This window comes from Acanthaster planci, linkage group LG08 (assembly GCF_054643075.1).
Source record: "Acanthaster planci isolate LZ-2023a linkage group LG08, COTS_SCS, whole genome shotgun sequence".
NCBI classification, from domain to species: Eukaryota; Metazoa; Echinodermata; class Asteroidea; order Valvatida; family Acanthasteridae; genus Acanthaster; species Acanthaster planci.
The window spans coordinates 8,897,485-8,917,596 of record NC_141784.1 but is presented as its reverse complement, the minus strand read 5'-3'; the positions used below and the strand labels follow the sequence as shown (position 1 = coordinate 8,917,596).

General features: G+C 42.4%; 1 protein-coding gene across 2 annotated transcripts in view; it reads left to right on the top strand.

Annotated features, from left to right (window-relative positions):
- Positions 1–18,544, top strand: part of LOC110990824 (transient receptor potential cation channel subfamily M member-like 2) — a 59,177-nt gene extending 40,633 nt beyond the window's left edge. For both annotated transcript variants that reach the window (XM_087140185.1, XM_087140184.1), the window contains exons 18-33: positions 1,021–1,149; positions 1,529–1,777; positions 2,489–2,663; positions 3,625–3,772; positions 4,671–4,864; positions 6,127–6,237; positions 7,972–8,104; positions 8,358–8,484; positions 8,965–9,073; positions 9,489–9,643; positions 10,531–10,727; positions 11,550–11,636; positions 12,216–12,321; positions 14,396–14,539; positions 15,348–15,461; positions 16,130–18,544. In XM_087140185.1, the coding sequence (XP_086996311.1) occupies positions 1,021–1,149; positions 1,529–1,777; positions 2,489–2,663; positions 3,625–3,772; positions 4,671–4,864; positions 6,127–6,237; positions 7,972–8,104; positions 8,358–8,484; positions 8,965–9,073; positions 9,489–9,643; positions 10,531–10,727; positions 11,550–11,636; positions 12,216–12,321; positions 14,396–14,539; positions 15,348–15,461; positions 16,130–16,246 (2,295 nt within the window). In that variant the 3' untranslated portion in view covers positions 16,247–18,544. The remainder of the gene's footprint in view (positions 1–1,020; positions 1,150–1,528; positions 1,778–2,488; positions 2,664–3,624; positions 3,773–4,670; positions 4,865–6,126; positions 6,238–7,971; positions 8,105–8,357; positions 8,485–8,964; positions 9,074–9,488; positions 9,644–10,530; positions 10,728–11,549; positions 11,637–12,215; positions 12,322–14,395; positions 14,540–15,347; positions 15,462–16,129) is intronic.
- The last annotated feature ends 1,568 nt before the right edge of the window (positions 18,545–20,112 follow it).

Below are 20,112 nucleotides of genomic sequence, written 5' to 3'. Positions count from 1 at the left end.
GATCACGTCTCTACTGCCTTTTGGAATGACTGGGGCACATATGGTTGTTGGGTTAATGATAGCTCTTTTGGGTGGAAACTGGAACTGGTGGTCAGGCTTCACCAGTGAAGTGCCAGGCAAAGCTAAGGTCTAACCAATCGTTTTAGCCAGGCCTCTAGATGGGCCTGGACAGATCGAAATCCTACCCACCTCAGGTGAGTCTCTGATTGCTCCTGAGCTCCATTCATTGTGCAGGCAGACATGCATTGGCTGCAGCACAAACAGTTGCATACCCCTGTTTCCCTTTGTTAGCTTGGAAGGAAATCCTTTCGCACAATCATAGCTGACTGGAATTGTCATTCAAGTCAGAGGGAGCAGTGGCCAATGGCAGAGCAGCGGCTGGTAGTGAAGAGCCTGTTATTCAGAGCAAGGGACTGAATATAAACCCAAAGGCCACTGCATAGCCCTGTGGCAAAGCCAGACTGCTGATTTTGGTTTCCCGTCTTACGTTGTTTGTCAGCTGTTCAGCGTTCTAGCAACGTGTTGATTTGGCAAACTACCATAACCTTCAGCACTCCTTATAGTTTTGACATTTGAACCAATTTTTGAACCAACAAATGTCAAATCATACCCTCAAGTGATCCCATATGCCAGCATTTCCCTGTGACAATGACGTCAGTCAAACCTTACACTTCTAGTGCAAAGACCGCAGAACACCAATACAAAGCATGTTTCCCATCATGCTAGTATGCTTAAAGTATTTTTCATTCCCTGTGTTCAGACTCCCGACGCACCATAAGTCACCTAGACCAAATTCCTATTAGATGAATTCACTCGTCCAAATTCTTGCAGGGTTAAATTTTCTCTTAAGCTGCAGCTTCAAAACAACATTCACTGTCAACATTATATTGTTGGCAAGTCCATTGATTGCAGACTCTAGGAATTATTTACTCATTGAGATTCTTTGTCTTGTAGACCTGCTGTTTCTTCATAGCATCTTGTGCAATGTCTTAAAACTCTGACGTTTGATTTTGTGAACAGCTTTCGTACTTGGTGTTCCTGGTGCTGTTCAGCTACATCATCCTGGCCAATTTCATGCCCACCATCTCGATCTTTGAGATTGTGCTGATTTGCTGGGTGGGGTCTCTCTACATGGAGGAGTTGAGACAGGTACGAAGAGAGAACCATAGCCTAATCACTTATAACATATGCGCTCATGACCAATCTCTGCAGAGTGCCGAGGCTGATTTCAAGAGCCCTTGTAACAATTACATCAGTTACCTCCTTCGACTGTTCTAATAGACACAGACAATGTACATTAGTATACTTCAACTGCTGCCCATGTATACTTAACAAAATTGGTGTCAAAACGATTGCAAAACATCACTGAAAAACTCCTGACACCGTGGCACAATAAATATACAGCAACGATATCTGAGAAAAGTTGAAGGTTGCATCCAGACTTTTAATGTCACATAGTTTTACTTGCTTTCCTTTCTGTTATGATAATTGATTGTTTTAACATTTTTATTCGTTTGTTTCTCACCAGATTGCTCAAGGCGAATCCAACAGCTGGCGAGTCCGTTTCTGGTTCTGGATCACCGACTACTGGAACATGGTGGACATTGCCACCCTGGTCCTCTTTGCCGTGGGCGTGGCCCTGAGGTTCTTTGACCACCTCTTGGACTACGCCCGCATCATCCTAGCCCTGGACCTGGCTATCTTCTACATCCGCATCCTGCAGATCTTCTCCGTCAGCAAGAACCTGGGACCCAAGCTGATCATGATTGCCAAGATGGTGAGCCACTCCTCAACTCACAGTTCAGGTTCATTATGTCAAAATCATATTGGAGGTTTTTGCATAATTATTTGACACAGGCTGCATTCATGGGTGCAACTTTGTATAAAACATAGGCCTAACATATCTCTGGCCAAATTATATCTGAAATACATATTTTGTGGCGAGATCTGTAGTTTCCCTTCAAGGTGGATATCTTTTAGCTAGAGGTTTCAGTATATCCTGAACATCCGCTGTTGATCAAGGGCTTTTGTATTTGAATATTAGTATCCTGCTTTCCAGCAGCAAATTATGCAACAATGAAAACAGGTTTTTTTAATATTAATCCCAATCAAACCAGCCTCAGAGAAGTTCATACTTCAGGCAAATAAGAAGGTGAACGAATTTGACGTCATGAAATGTTTGGAGGAAAATTCCCTTTAGTCAACATGTGTGTGGATTGTTGACTTGTGCAAATTCACAGTACAGTATTTAATCTGATGTCACAAAATTGTGTTTGCTTTGCATTCATGCCGAGTATGAACTGGCCTTCAGGCAGGTTTACCATTTGTAAACCATCTTAAGACTTAGACTGCTTCATTGCAGCAGTCTAACTCAGAGACAGACTGGCAGTAAATCCTTCAAGACCGGATAATTTGTTATAGACAGCTTCAAGACAAGTTAACACAATTCACCCCCATTTTGATAATATTTTGGCCTTTGCTTTCACAGATGGTCGATCTTGCATTTTTTGTGGCCATTCTGTGTGTGTTCCTGATCGCTTATGGCGTAGCCTCTCAGGCGATACTCTACCCTAATGGCACAAGCTTCCAAGAGGTCATCGTCGGGGTGTTCTTCAAAGCGTACTTCCAGATGTATGGCGAGCTATTCCTGGAGGAGATTCAAGGTGAATAAGAAACAATAGCACTCTGACTCATAATTAGCACCCTTATCGATACCTTAGGAAGGCATTCCCATCGACCCATGTACAAACCTTGAATGCCCTTATTCTCTTAAATGACAAAACTTAAACCCAATCAAACTTCACACATTTTTTTGTTTGACTAGAAACTTTCAAACTACCCATGTAAAAAAACCAGAAAAAGTTTGATTGTTTGTGGTACATGTACCAGAATTATTTGGGGGGGCTGCAAGGTGACTCTAGGCTAATGTTGAATGTTTCATCGCATTTTGTTGTTTACTACAATATGTCTTCCGAAATGCACTTTATTTAGCGTAAACATAATAAAAATGGATATTTATAAATCACAAACATATCCACCATGACTAGTGCTCAAGGCACTATATCATTATCCCAGCTCATCATCAAGGGGCCCGTAAACCTTCCTAAAACCAGCTCAGCTCCCTCAGGAGTATACATTTTGGTGCTGCTATGCCAGGTGCAAACAGCTGATCAAACAAAATATCCACCTCTTCCCTAGCGGGTACCCTATTACACCCCTGAATGCAGAGAGAGAGAGACCAGTTGGGATAAAGTGGCTTGCCTTATCACGTCCTACTCAGTTACTACACTGAGTAAATGTTGTGGTTGTAAACACATATTGTGTGTTAAGCACTAAACCTTTGGTCCTTCACTTCATGATTCATAGAGCTGCTTAAGCACAAAATTTGCTTAAGCGCAAAATTTGCTTAAGTGCAAAAAATCCTTGCTTAAAAACCAAAGGTTACCAGCTCAAAATCTACGTGATTGTCATGCTTACCAAACGACAGGTGAATACAATTCTAAAACAATATACACCACATGGAGTTGTGGCTGGTAACCTGCTTTGTCAAGCAAGGTTTTTCTCACGCTTAAGCAAATTTTGTGCTTAAGCAGCTCTATGAAATTGGCCCCGGTTCATTTGCAGGTGAAAACGGCTGTTCCAACAATGAAACCTTGATTGAGACTGGTGTCCCGCGATGTCCAGAGTATTCCACCATTGGCGTCATCTTGCTGGCCATGTACATGATGCTGAGTAACGTACTGCTGCTGAACCTCCTCATCGCCATGTTCAGGTGAGACCCAGTCAGTGACGCTCGACTTCAGAGTGGCAGTGATTGTTGCTATTTGTGGCCTCTATTGAAACAATGACTCTATATGTTATATTCAGTAATGTAACTAGTGTGGAGCTTCTGAGGGGGCACTCGTTTTCAAACTATTTCAAACTTTCCTTTGGTGGGCACGGGAGCAGGGCACAGAGTTCCATTGTTATGTTATGCTACAATAAACAACAACAGAACATTGGAAAAGCGGTTCAAGTTAGATGCACTCCATAAAGAGATCACCAGGCTATTAACCACTTGCTGCGGGGTGGTTTGAAAAATGCAGTGCACATAATTTGGACTTTTTCAAGATTTTCAGTTTTCAAAATTCTTCAAAAATTCATCATTTCAATTAATGGACGTTTACACCCACATGAATTACTGTCTGGTGGCCACTCTAGTCTAACAGATAAAATCTACTGACGCCTGAGTATTTCAGCCAGGCCTGCAGCCTTGTAAAAAGAGCCCAGTTTGTGTGGTGTTATGTAACATTCTTTTGTTCACGAACCTGGCACAGTGCACTGCAGACTTCTTTTCAATAGGGGCCGGATTAGCGTGCAGCTAGCGGTGCTGTGTGGCTCATCGCTGCGGTTGTGGAGTGCTTTTGTCCCCGGTGGTAATCTGCTCACACTAAATGTCCCAAACCGTGGTATACTGTTTCAAAACAAGGCTTGATTATCTCCACTATTGAGAGTGAAAAAATGTTGGTAATGCCCAGCAGCCTGGTTTTTTGTTTCGAGTGCGGTCTTTTGTAACAAGGCCCAGTTCCTTTTGTCCGATTTTAGAGACCCCGGCCATGCGTATAAACACACGGTGCCCGAAACCAGATTCCCCGGCGGCAAGTGGTTAAACTCATTGATTCTCATTGCAGCTACACCTTCTCGGCTGTCCAGGAGAACACGGATGTTTTCTGGCGGTTCCAGCGCTACGACCTGATAAAGGAGTACTTCAATCGCCCAGCCCTAGTCCCACCCTTCATCATTGTGGCTCATGTCTTCTTCCTGATTCGCTTCCTGATCCAGAAGATCTGTGGGTCCTGTCTGAAGTACCCTACCAGGGAAATGAGTAAGAGACTTCGTGTTTACTAACCAAGCCTTACTTATGGTTGGTTGATGGCTAGGGTGGGGTGGGTTGGGGTTGGGATGGTGGTTGCTAACATTACACCAAATAATTATCATTCTGGCCCTCATGGCAGCCCTTGCTCATTAACGGGCCACAGACTCTCTCGCAAATGGCAAAGATTTTCAAGGGTGCACAAGAGCAGCGGATGACAGTGCAGGTTGGAGTATTCATCAAATTACATGCAGTTAAAGGATTCCTTCATGAGTAGATATCAAATACCTGTACATTGCAGCACCACTAGATAACAAACATGAGGGGTCCACCAAAAAAATGTTCAGTGTAGCGATTGTTCAGTACTGAAAGCAATTGTCCGCACACGATGCACCTTTTCCCAGCAGTGTTTGGTAAAGTGGTGTTGTACCCTACATGTACATGCATACATGCACCTCTCACAAGAATCTCTTCATCAGTGGATTCTTCTGGCGAAAAAGCTTTCAAGGAAAACTGTTGAAAAAGCACGTTTGACACCCCTTTCTATTTGATTGCCAAAATAGCAGTTTCCATTAACTTTCTCAAAGATTGTGATTAATACATTCCAGTTTGGTTTGGGTAAGGGACCTCTGTATTCAGAGTATTGGACTTGATTGATCTATCGCTAATCATAGGATGTTTCTTTAACCCTCCTATGCTTTGATGCATTCTTGACACAGTTGTCATATCAGTCAAAATCAGTCAAATTTCCCATAGGAGTCTGTGTACTGGGGAAAATCGATTGGAAGGCATTTTTTACTGTTTTTGAGGGTTAAAACACTAGGTTGGTTCATTTTGCATCAAATTGCAAACCTTGTGGCATTAGTACGTAACACTAAAAAAAAGGGACAATTTTGTGGCAGTCAAGCCCCCTAGGGGCCTGGGTTAAGCTAAGGGTGTACTCCTAAATACAAGAAGATATCAAACTGCACATCATGGTTCTACAAAGGGTGTTGATGCCATGAAATGTCACTCTGCTTTCACTTTCAAGTGATGTTCCAATCAGCCTGCAGAAGGTACCGTGGTATTCTCAGGGTACTAAGCACTTGATGTTTAAATCAGGAAGGGCAAACCATTTATTTTTTCATTTAAAACATCCTTTTCTTTTCCAAATTCCATCTGCTACAAACATACTTTGTCTAGAGATGTGCTTTGTCATTAGGCCATGCGTAAGCCATTTCTCATAACACATGTCCCTCGCTGTTCATCGTCATGTTGCCTTTCCCGGAATCTAGCCAGCGACAGGCGAACTCAGGCGTCTTACAGGAGAGTGACCAGTATATTGGACGAGATGAGAAAGAGCACTCGTGGAGCTTTTGCCGGGAGAAGACACTTTCGAGTACAGAGTATGCACTCCAGAATGTCTTTGTGCACTGGTGAACGATACCCCTGAGCCCGGTTTGAGGCTTTCTCCCCGATCAATGCATGCCGTGACCCTGAAGTGAATGAAACCGGGCCAGACATGGTTTGTTGGAAGTTCCTGACCCCCCCATTAATCCACACCCTTTGCACGATGTATGATGTACATTGTAAGATCTACAGCCTGCAATTTTAAGCATTTACCTGCTCTGAAAAAGACAGGTGTACAGTTGATACCGACACATTTGCCACTGGAGATTGGGCACATACTGATAGTGGGGCTTGTTTGTAAAACACTGGGATACCAAATACCCAAGCCCAAAAGGTGGACACCTGAAAATTCCAACAGCCTCCGTAAAAGGGCAGTATTTCATAAGTTGGTTGCCTACAAGGATAACATGGAAACGTTGAGTTTGCATCCAAAGAATACCTCAACAGATAACTTTTGATTCTTTTTGTTGGAGTGTAGCACTGCAGAGCATGGCATAGCAGTTTGCAGGGGAATCATGCACTGGCGGAATGCTGATATCATGTTTCTCATCGGCCATTTCATGGTTTAGGGTGCTGGTATTGACCCAATTTACATCCACCGTCGTTGTGGGCAAGCTTTTCAAGTTTCTCAAATGGTATAAAGTATTAAAAAAAACAGTGGAGCTAGTACCCAACCACACCTTTATTGTGATGCAGAATGCATGGTTTATGTAAAAAATGAGCCCCACTCTCAAGTTTACAACATATGTATGGTTACTAACCAAACCCCTGCCTGCTGTAATGGTGGCGGATCTTAGGGTACTGGTGGTCGTCTGGTGTCTAATGTATTGTGAGCACCTGAGTACATGGGAAACAGTTGCACATTTCCATTCAAACCCATACAAATCACAACCCTGGCAGACGGTCATTGTAATGTTTAAGTGATATGGTGGTGGCATCCTTCACTGCAAACATCTACATGTAACAAACGAAGCATTTTGCAATAACAATGGATGTTCATTGTTAGTCCACTGTGTTTCTTTTGTTAGATGTTCATAGTGTTTCCTACCTTTTAAACATCGGGAAGGACCCTTTGGAGACCTCCCCAAACCCTTTTTTCTCTTCATAGCATGCGTTGCCTTCTTGCCTGTCTTTTATCATAAGTTTGAGGTTGTGGTATCCTGTGTGTTTGACTCCTAACAATGGTAACATCTTGAGACTGAGAACTTACTAACAGTTTGCATTCCTCAACCGTTGACTGACCTTGTAGCTGTCTGATTTCATGTTTACAGTGATGGACCCCCAATTGCATCTTCAGTGGTACATGTAAAAGTGAAATCTGGTATTGTCCAAATGTTGTAGCTGGAAGAATCTTGTGCACTTAAGGAAGTCATTGGCCATGTTGTAGTTCCTACTATGAAGAATGTCTGGGAACTATGGCTGCATGCGAATCTGTTGTCCAGGTCTTCGAAATACACTGAGACGCACTGACGATGGACTTAGCAGTAGCTCTGAAAACCTGGTTTGGACACGGTCTGAGACAGAAAAAAAATCTCAAAATTGGCCCCCCTGGCTTTAAATGGTCTTCCTTCAGCCAGATATAACTGTTTTGTGTGTAAAACAGGAAGGGTTTTTGGCCAGACTGTAGAAAGTTCAGCCTCAGTGAATTTGCTGAGTTCGATAAGTGCACTGTCAACTCCCCCAGTGGTTTAGTAAACTCTTCAATTATGAGTCATGTTTTCCCCTCACAGAGCAACGCCTCTCCAAGTCTCAGGCCACGCAGTTGATTCAGTGGGAAGCCTTCAAGAGCGATGACTACGTCGTCAAGGAGAAGAGCCGCCTTCAAAGCGACATCAACGAGCAAGTCCGCACCACAAGCGAGAGGTGAGGCTCTTCAGTTGCTTCAGAACGGACCTGAACTCTCAGGATTTTTCCAGATTTTTAGGATTTTGACCTCATAAGTCTAGATGTTAGAGGCTGAATTTATGCCATCTAGGAGGACAGTTGCCTTGTTAGCTATCAAAAGGTCTTAGAATTCACAGTATTTTATTGTTGTCATTACTTTCTTTGCATACTTCTTGTTTCTTGGATTTCTCAAGACCTTCCAATCTCAACCTTGTGCAATTCTTCCTCACAGGGTGGAAGACCTCCTGGGTAAGATGGAGGAACTCTTTGCTGATCCAGAGACTGGGGTTCCTTCCAAAGCCTTAGGACTGCTTGGAGAAAAGGCCTTGGAAGACAGGTTCAACAGACTGGAAGATCAGGTATGTTACAAGTGGGTTTCCTATGTTTTGATAAACAAAAACTAAACAAGAATTATTAAGCTGAACAATTTCAAGAGGGCTTGTAAGATCTTCATGATAGGTCAGTTCATTTATTCAGTTGAACAGTATGTCAGATTAAGGTCATCACTTTGCTGTTCCCTTATCAAATTCAAGACCGTTTAATATGAAGTTGTATACTTGCTTTGGTTACCCACGTTTAATGATTTTAGGGATTCCATGTTCTGATTTTCAAATTACCAGTACTGAAATATCGATTGTGTTTGAATGCCACGCCCTGAAATAAGAAAGTAGACAGTACAGCAATGCATGATGGACTAAAGTTCATTGAGGTGGTTTGTGTAGTCCTGGACAAGACACGACAAAACAAACGTATGTGACATGGACATTGTGCCTTGCGTGGGTTGAGACTGAGTTTGCGACTGTAGCCTGACCAGTGTGACATTTAACCTTTGATCCTAGGTGGAAAGGATCAATCAGGCAGTTGACTGGGTCATTACAGCCCTGAACGACAATCAGCTTGGATCTAAAGATGGCCCACCCTCCCTGAAAGAGATCAAGCCCAGGGAAGGTAAATGCTCACGTAAAAGTCAGTCAAAAGTGTCGCAGGGTCTATGCTCCACAATTAGGAGCATCGTGTGGAGCACTTGTGCCCAAGGCTTACACAACATCTTCTCCTGCCCTTGGCTTGGCAGCTGCCCTGCACTTTCCATTGGGACATGTACCACTGCTGTGATTCAGATATGGCCTAGTGGCCAACATCAAGCTTCCACACGATCAGTGCCGTAGAGTACCGAAGTGTTACGTCACTGTGAACTAGAAAGTACAGTGCAAACGAATGGAGTACGCGCGCGTGTTGGTTCATGCGCTGGTTCTCGCGCTAATGCCTTTTACACACTAATTGTGGCGCGTGACGTATCCACTTCGGTACTCTATTCTCCAAGAATATTGCTGTTCAATTGGCTTTGGTTTTGTGGGTTTTTCAGAGAGTGATGCCTTTGCAGAGTCTCTAGAGGATCACAAAGTTCCCACGACGCTGGAGGAACTTGGCATGGCATTGCACCAGAAGTCTCGCTCCAGCCCCTACCCCAGCACTGCTATCAAACGGTTCCCTGTACCTGATGAGAAGGTGCCATGGGAGGTGAGTACTGCAACCACACCCATGCAACACCCATAGTGTGCTCATACCTACCCCTTCCATTACCCCTATGCCACTAAACCTGAGAAAGCCCCGTGGAAGTGGGTGCCCCAACTAAACCCCTACCTTATCCCCCCGAAATACCCCATATCTTACTCCTGGCAGTATCTGACGCAAACTGTATCAAGTGAGTAGTTGCTAGTCCACCCACTGTGGTTGCCGCTTTCAGTTGAGTGTCCATTAGTGCTGTGCACATCGGCACTGGTTAGTTATGGAAGATGATGCCTGTTTGACCCCCCGATTGTGAACAATCAGTAGACACTTTATGGGCTTTGGCTGCAGTAAGCTGAGTGATGTAAAGGAAAACATGGCACCCATGAATAAAGCTTCTCCCAGTGTATAGAGCCTACCATGCCGACTGGTTAAGTGACACCAATGTGTGTGTGCTTGGCCAGAACTTTCTTTGTATTTCAGTGTGTACATGCCATCCAAAATTATAGAAAGGATCATTTCCCGAGCTTTAGACTTGAGGTCAGCTTCCAGTCACCTGACAAAGTAGGGTCAGCTGATACTTTTCAACCAATCAACAGCCTCCTGCAGATTTATGCTCAAAATGATATCACGAAGTCTAAATTTGCCTCTTGACTAGTGAAATTTGTCAACCTAATGCGCGCTGGAAAGGGTCGACAAATTTCGCGCGTTATGATTGGCCAACGCGTTGCAAACTCTTGGTGGCGCACTATTGTGAATTGCCCGTATTTAGACCCATCCATTGATGGTTTTACTGCAGTCTATTACTACCGATACTATAAAACAATGTCTTAGATTGATTTGAGTGACTGTCCTGCTTGTAAGTTGTTTAGTTGGTAACCTCCATCTGGTAACCACAGATGAGCTTCCGCAGCTACAAGCCAGTCCGCTACACCCATCCCAGCATCTTAGCCATGCCTCACTACGCTGATGTGGACTTGCTGAAGTATGAGAAACATGAGCGGCCCATGCTGAACTTCAACACGCTGGACAAGTCTGTCAGCTACGACCGGCAGAGCTTCATGAGCACGTACAACGTTGTGGATGGTATTCCTCAGTGAGTTACTCTTTGAGAATTTCCGAGCAATTATCAGGAATAGATGTACTGTGGTAAAGTAAGGTTTGGGGACTTGATGAAAAATTGATGAAAAAAAGTGCTTTGTGGCAGTGTGCATTCTACAGAAACAGTAATACATGTATTATGAAAAAAACCTACAGTAAAATCACCTCGAATCTCTGGGGAATGGACAAAAAATTTGGGTTATCCAAAATTCGAGTTAAAAGAAAGTCCCGATTTCTTTTGAAGTTAAGTCATTATTACAGTGTGTATCATAACATGTACCTATACGCTGATGCACAGTTACTGTAAATCTCCCTATGATGACTTTTGAAATGACATTGTGGTTATTTTATACTTTGGTGCTACAGGTTTTTGTTCATAGAAAGAGATTTATGCGGATAATTTTTGTTGTCAATCGGCTGATAAATAACACATTACATGTACTGTAAATCATTTAAACTGTGTACCTTTGTGTGGCAAATTTTTCTTTTGTGTTGTACATGTGTGACGCATTGTGGTGGTCCCATTTCTGATCCGCAATGCAGCACCTTGCACATACGTACTCGGGCGTGGTTTCCTGATGAGTCAGACGACTTTTTTCATCACATGAGGGCGCACCTTTTTGCGCTTCAATAAAATTTCGTAAAAACAAAAATGCTAGTGTGTCTGTTTTTATGTTTTGTCCTTCGTTCGTTATTTTCAAACTTCTGTTTATTTTTTGGAGTGAGATTTTTCAAATATTTTCAAATAGAAGCAACCTCCAGGAAACCTAGTGGAACATTGAAATTACTTTTTTTAGTCTTTGCTTGTCTCATCCAGAAACCCACGAGGTCGTACTGGAATGGTGGGACGTGGGCTGCTTGGACGATTTGGACCCAATCACGCTGCCGATCCTATTGTTACCAGGTACAGAAATTTATAGTTGGTTGAAGTGAAAACTTTTCTACTGAAATGACAGGGAAGTGGCAGATGTTATGGTTACTTGAGCTGGCATGTGCAGAGTATCACGTTTCTCTGTATCTTTACATTATTAACGCAAAGTATGTCCAAACAGTTTCCATTCAAATACGTTGGTCTTATTCAAAAGTCGACTGTACTGAATGGAAGTGAGGTTAACTTTTTAGTTTGGTAACCTGAAAATAAAAAGTGTTTTTTTATGACTTCACATATCAGTGTCTGTATCGTAAAATGATGCGTAAACAAAGCCAATATGCCAAAACCTACACCCACATTATTCGTTTGGCGTGACCAATGCAAATGCTGCTGACGAATTTTGCCGAGGTTTGTAAGTGCATCGCACTGCTGATAGAAAATGTGCTATATGTTAATTTGCTGGAGTTGTAAGTTTGCATTGTATTTTAGGATGTATCGTTTGGAATTCGTTCCATCCCATTTCATCCTGCGTAACAAAGGCTTCCAAATGTTGCCACTCGGTACCCATTTCGTGGTTACTTTGAGCACTGACTTGGCCATGTTCTTCAACAGATGGAAGAAAAATCTGGATGGCTCCCAGATGGAGGATGGCGGGCTGAAGGTGCTGGAGTTTATTGCCATAAAGAGGAAGGACAACCAGCAGTGGGCGATACCAGGGGTAAGTAGGGGACCCACAGGGGTACTGGGAGGGGTGTGGTGGGGTACAGATGTCAAGGTGCACATTGCCAGACAGACGAAGGACGGCCAGCAGCTGACAATAATACCAGGGGTGTGTAGGGGGACCCACAGGGGTACTGGGAGGGGTGTGGTGGGGTACAGATGTCAAGGTGCACATTGCCAGACAGACGAAGGACGGCCAGCAGCTGACAATAATACCAGGGGTGTGTAGGGGGACCCACAGGGGTACTGGGAGGGGTGTGGTGGGGTACAGATGTCAAGGTGCATATTGCCAGACAGACGAAGGACAGCCAGCAGTGGGTGATACCAGAGTATGTAGGGGACCCACAGGGATACTGGGAGGGGTGTGGTGGGGTACAGATGTCAAGGTGCACATTGCCAGACAGACGAAGGACAGCCAGCAGTGGGTGATACCAGAGTATGTAGGGGACCCACAGGGATACTGGGAGGGGTGTGGTGGGGTACAGATGTCAAGGTGCACATTGCCAGACAGACGAAGGACAGCCAGCAGCTGACAATAATACCAGGGGTGTGTAGGGGGACCCACAGGGATACTGGGCGAGGTCGGTATGAGATCTACTGGGTACAGGCAACGATGTGTTTAGTGGGCAATGCCAGGAATATGTTAGTGGACCCAGAAGGTCATGGGGGATGGATGGGTGTGGGGTGTAGACAGAAATATAATATATAATCAGTGCTCTGAGTTATGTACTTGCTGAGCTTTCGGTAACTGGGTACCTTCGTCAGGGCAGGCAGATCCAGTTCTGAATGAACGCAGAAAAATCCACATAATTTTTGTATCGCCGGTACATTAATGGCCGGATGCCCTGATACTTGGTCAACATCTGCTCCTCGATGTGGCCAACAAACAGACAGGCATAACTTGGTCCCCCGCGTGCACCCCATTGGTCTGAATGAAGTGCTCACCGTTGAACGTGAGCACCAATTCAGCCAGATGGAGCAGAGTGCTGGTGGGAGGATCCTGAGTCTTGTGGAGATCTAGATAGTGTTTGAGTGCAGCCAAACCACCCGCGTGGGGGATGGATGTGTCACGCGATTTCACATCCATGGTAAAAAGAAAGTTGGATGAACTGGGAATTCAAATTCATCGAACAGACGTAGAGGGTGGTTAGTATCCCTGTCATAGCTGAGGAGCGTTTTGACAATGGGTGTTAGAATGGTGTCAAGGAAGTTGGATATCAATTCAGTGGGACAACTACAAGCAGACACAATAGGGTAGCCTGGATTTCCGGATTTGTGAATTTTGGTTAGCAAGTAGAAGACTGTCATACGTGGGATGGGAACGACCAGTTTGATTGCGTTAGGGGGAGGTCACCAGAGTCAATGAAACCTCGGACAGTGGTAGCAACAATATCTTGATGCCCCTGTGTAAGGTTGTGGTCAGACAGTTGACATACAAGTCCTTACGCCAGACCATTGTAGCGCCACCCTTGTCTGCTCTCTTAATGATGATAATATCATTGTTCTTAAGAGACCTCAGTGCTTCTTGTTCAGCCAATGAAATGTTTATGCACCGAATGTTCTATTTGAATTGAAGGCATTTGATTTCCTCAAGGCAGTTTTTAATGGCGCGATCGAGGGTTTTGTTAAGATCAGAGACATGGGTGTACAATGAGATTTGTCTGATTTGAGCTTGGGGTACTTAGATTTGATTTTCTTGATTTTAGTTGCTTCGAGAGCGGCATGAAGTTCATGATTTAGGTCGTGAATTGTGCCCCTGATGATGTAAGCCCTACAGCCATCAGTGACATCATAAAGGTGTCGTCGGCACCAATCAGTGGTGTTACTCGAGTTATCAATGCACTCACACAGTTTGCACAGTACACCTCATGATCTTACGTGAGGTGGAGTGTAAAATGCAGTGAATAGTATCACAATAAGAACTCTCACCCGGGTTGAGATTGGAAGGCTGGGTTTACCAGATCTTGACTGCGTACGGGGTGTGGTGGGTACAGGTGACAAGGTGTTGATTGCCAAATAGATAAAGAGGAAGTGAAAGATTTGGGGGAATATACAATTACCTTTTTTTTTAGGGCATGGTTGAGCCGGGGGCCGTCGTCAATGAGACACTGAGGAGAGAATTTGGCGAGGAAGCCATGGGATCGCTGGAAAAGTCTCCTGAGGAGAAAGCCGCCATCCAGAAGAAGATTGAAGACCTCTTCAAGCACGGTGTGGAGGTAAGACAATTTTTTTGTAGTTCTCATAATTACTGCAGATATTTTACTAGTTGTTGACTGCAGGAATTTTCTCTTTTATCCGCATTAGTTGTATTATCTGATTAGTGTACCCTGAATTTGACAAAACTCAAAAACTAGACGGTCATTGTATTAAAGCAGATGTCTTGGATTCATATCCCATGCCCTTTTTAGTTCACTTTGAAGGTTTTGTTGTTTTATTTGGAGATGGTAGTTTTGGAAAACATGAGTTATACTCATGTAAAGGAGTTCATGCAATAGACTGATTTGAATATAAGATAACATAGTTAGCAAAAGATGTACATGTACACGTTTCTTGGACACTTGAAATCTCTGTTAAAAATGTTACTGTGGACCATTTGTAGCCTTGCTACTCAAGAAGTATCATATAGGAGAACTTTCTGTAGTATAGGGCAGATCCTTAAAAAAATTTTGAGGGGGGGTAACCAAAGGGGGGGAATTGGGAAACTTTCGTTTGAAATCTTTCAAGGCCTTTCAGAGGAATTAGACTAAACATTGTCAGGACTTCTATAATGGTTTTGAATCCTGAGAAATGAATTAGTCCCCCTCCCATTTTTCGTGATTAATTTAAAACAAAACAACCCCCCCCACGAAATCATGTTGCACCTCTTTATTTTATTTTTTTGGGGGACATGGCTTCTGTTGGGCCCCCTGAATTTCTCAGTGTCATCACTGAGCTACTTTTTGACATTTTGCTTCGCATTTCCACTGATCATCAACACTGCTGTCCCTGATAAGTGAAACTTCAAATGTTGGCACTTCATTGCAGGTGTACAAGGGTTATGTGGATGATCCAAGGAACACAGATGATGCCTGGATGGAAACCGTAGCCATGAACTTCCATGATGAGGAGGGTACATCAGTAGGTCTGCTGGAACTTGAGGTTAGCTCTTTTTCATTAGTCATTGAGGTGACCAGCAGAATTTCAAACTCCCACCAGTTCTATTTCTGTCTTCACACCATGTGATGTGAAAATATGCCGGGATTTCCTGTCTTGTAACATGAAGTACATTTTAAGTGTGGTTTGGCAAATTCTGCATGTAATGCCATGTCGCGTCTATACTGGCACCCATGTTGTGTTTGTACCCAGAGGCTTGTAAACCTGTCCATGGAAGTTGAACATGCATGGAGCCTTTAAGTGGCTGTGGGCCACGGATAGGTGTTAGGGCCATCACTCCACAACATTTGTCTCAGATTCCTAAAAATGTGGCAATGTAGTAAGAAATGCTACTCAAATCTGGAGCCGATAACCACCTTAGATCTGCATTTTAAAAAATAACTCTTGCAGAAAAGTGACTTTTGTGCAGGGTTCCACAAAAACGAGTGGTTTCTTTTACAGGTGGTTGCATTTAAAGTCCAGTGTTTAGATAAATGTAGAGTGTCTTTGGAGAAAAGGGAAGTTTCCTTGCTGGAAACTTGCACTGCATCCTGACAAAAGCGGCGATGCTTGACTTTAATTGCCTCCTCTCTACTGCGGTTATGTTTGTAGTCACATGTACCTGTCGAGTTTCAAGAGCAGATATTGTGTCATTTCTACCTTTCGTTGAGCAGGCCGGAGACGATGCACAGGGTGTGCAATGGCAGCACGTCAGCTCCAAGATTCCTCTCTTTGCCAGCCACCAGGCCATGCTCAGGAAGGTAGCTGAGCTACACAACGCCGCCTTCTAGACGGAGGAAGGACCATTTGGAGCTGGGTATGTGCAGCAGAGAGTCTTAGGTGGCAGAGAGTCAGTTGTGATGTTTTCTGTAGTAGCTAGCTTACAAGCAGTGGCTCATCAGAGGGTGTAGCTTTGCATCACTTGTGTTGTGACATCAGAGCAAATTCCAGATTGGAGCTGCTTCACACCAGACTGATATGCAAATGGAAGTTTTACTGGTCAGTACTACTAACAGCAATTGCTTCTTGGGTTAAACAACTCCTTGTTAAGTAGACTTTCCCATGTGAACCAAGAAAGTTCTCTAAAAATAAAATCTCGTCATTTGTCTGGAGTACTTTAGCAGGGCTTTCCAACATACACAGACTACACAAGAATCTGAAATTAAAAGCAGTTATTTGAAAATCAATCAGTCTTGCCACGATTAGATTTGCCAGAATGTGTGAAAAGAGAATGAACACGTCAGCCAAGAAAAGCCAGGAGATTTATTTAATAATATAATTTGCATTAAATGCATCTCAAATGTGCCATGCCTGCAGGGTTAATCCGGAAGCCATACAGATTCTACGTTGTTTCTATGGGGGAAAAAAATAGAGATTTACTCTTAGCCCCACAGGGAAAGTATTTTACGTCAAGTTATGTTGAGGGAAATTTCTAGATTTATAGAAGATATTTTCACAGGATATCTGTTATTTTTTACCTGTAAACTTAAACTGCTCCTGTTTGCAAAGTTCATCTCTACTCAAAAATGAAATTTGAAAATGGAAATTTTAGAATATTTGTGAGCTGTAAATGAATATTCATCAAAGCATAAGTGTGACCAGCTTCTTGACCGCAAGTAAGGTGTTGCAAGTGTGTTCACTTCTGCTGCCTGTTTGATTTTTACTCATGAATATCCCTCCAATTCATCTTTGAGCAAAAGTTGAGAGTGACCCTAAATTTGGTAAACAAAATTCCACCTGCAGGACTTATTACAGTTATCAGCCCAGGGTTTGTTATATCTGTTCAGAGCTCTTCGCAGATTGGGAAATGCTCTTGTTCACTTAATGTAACGACACAGACAAGGAAGACACATGCAGTATGATGAACAATATTATTGGCTGTAATTTGTCCTTCACTCCATCTGAGTTTATCGGTCCAGTAAAACTTGTCAAGAAAGTTTATAAGCAGTCAGAATGCTTTGTAGCAGGTAGCATGCAATAGGAGCACAAGTACTTAGCATATATCGCTGTGTCATTTTGACTTGATTGCGTATAGGGTGCGCGCTCACTAATGAGTGATTATATATAAATAAGTTGAACCGTATATAATGCTTAAATTAATGTTGACAAATTAAAAATCTCATTTATCAGGTAGCTGAATGGTACAGTTGAAATCTTGTAATTGAATTGATATTCATGACTGGAATATTTGAACTCCAAACCACATTTTATTGTATCTTTGAAATGGTAGTAACATTTTGGTTTAGCTTAACCAATCCCAGTGGTGCAATTTTAAAATAAGTCATAATTAGCGCTCCGATTTCCAATCAACAGGCGATATTGAACTTTATGAGTGTGAAAAATAGTGGATTCTATCAAATACACTGGCCCAAATCTTATAGCTTTATTTGGACAGTGACAGACTATGTTTGTGGGATTCTGGCAAGTTAAATTTCGGAGTACAGATTAATGTCAGTCCAACTCAAAATATGTAAACGTTTCACAACGATGAGAAGGATACTTCGAAGTGCCTTTGAAGTTTTTAAGTGTTAGTTTGAAGTTTAGAAACCAAAATATACTGTTGAATATTTTGATTCATGCTACTGCTTCCTAGTTAAAGATTTACAAGATTTTTTTACAAGTCATTTTTATCCAATGCCATACATAGTGCTCACATAATTTTATTAGTAAAACTGTATAGAAAATTATAATGTTTGGAAGGAAATAAGCTTTTTAAGTGTAATCAAATATGTATATGCAACAGAACTTAGTGAAGATATCATTCGTACAAATTGTTTGATAAAACATTTTCAATGACCAATCCTGGAAAGATCAAATCAGAAATTTTGTACATGTGGATACATTGTGTCCTGAGTTTTTTTAATAGAAGATGATTATCCTGCACATTTTATGCCACACATTAAGTTTTAAAGGGCAGATACAATTAATGATATGTCATCTTTGTTTAAGACTGTAAAATGCCAATACATGAATAACAGTACGCTTTTAAGATACAGATCTGACATGAATTTTTATCATGGGTAGGGGTATATTACTGTTGATATTGCCTAAGTCATTGAATATCTCAGATTAAATGAAAGAATTACCAATCTTCCTCCTTGTTGGAGTGTTTCATGAGCATGCCACATTTATCTTATTCTGCAACTGCTAGTTCCATTTCCGTACATTGTCTAATTTGGACATTATTTTTTCATTACAAACTCTGCAATGAAAAATCGCCCGGTGCCTTCACATGTTCCCGCTTTACTGCTGTGCACCTGTGTGCGCATGACGGTGTCTTCCCGCCAAATAGACGTCGGTTCTAAGGATAACAACTATAAGGAGCTGGGGCTTACAATCCCGACTAAATATGTCTGGGCCTTTTTTCGGTGTTTTATTCCAGAAATTTGCAGCGGTTGACGAAATGTTGTCTTTAAAAAATAAGCTAAATTGTTTAAAACTTGGTTGCCAAAGGCGTGTAAAAGACCCTAAAATGTACACGTAGCCTTAACCCTCAGAAAAGGTCATAAAAAGTTACATTAAAAATTCCATTTGGACCCCCTAAAGACGCACCTCCCCAAGAAACATAGTTCTGGATCCGCCCTTCGTCCTACTTTACTTTTTTTCCAAGTTTTGTTTTGCCTTTAAAGGTACATTCTTATTTTTATGCAAATGAAAATGGCTATATTTATGAGCAAAACTGTGATGTCATTCTGGGCAGACATTGCTATTTCGTAAAGGTAGGCCTATATTTTAGTGCAAAATAAATCTCTAAAATCTCGGACAATCTTCGTCACTTTTGGTGTGGAAGTACATAACAGCGAGCGACTCTGTCTCACGTAATTGGGTCGACAATATCATACAGAATCTCTGAACTAAACAATGTCTTCTCAGAATCACGTCATATCAATGACTTCTGTTGTTTTCACGAAAGACATTGAAACTTTGTTAGGAAGGAGTGCATTTTTTGTAATCAAAAGCGATGCCAAATATTTTGGATACATTAAAGCTTTATGATTGTGAAGTTGCCCAAAAAGTTTTTTCTTGAAAAAAATTCAAGGCATAGTGCCATTAATCTCTGCATGGTTTAGTTGGTTAAATCATGAGCTTTCTCTTCGTGGACACCGTGACTTCCTTTACCAGCTGGTGTCATAAGGCGGGTCTGGGGCCAAGGGGCATGCTCCTGCCAGAAGGCTTTTTTTTTCAAATAAAAAGCGATCTTTTAGTCTGTTTCCTTTCCCATTCTTCTAAAATGAGTGTTAAAAGCACCAATTAATTATGCACCCCGCAGGTTCAATAATGTGCTTTGCGCGGACAGAGCCTCAACATCCACGGCAACAAATAGTCTGTCGCGGGATCGGAATCCACATTTCATTAGGCCTACTTTAGTGGAGTTATACGAAGAAGCACGCTAATTTATTCACATCAACCATGCATCAACATTTAACACAACTGAAAACACGACGAGAGAAGGTGTACAATGTTGAAAATAGATTATTATAGTACGACAGAAAAACTGCTTGTTCAACCACATCTCTATAAAGAAGGACAATGTGTCTGAAGAGCTATACACCACACATCAGATCTACCACATTGCGCATGTTATTTAGCAGAACTGTTGGGTTCCTGAATAGGTTGTCATTTTATGTTGCATGTACATGTAGTAAAAGAAACAAGA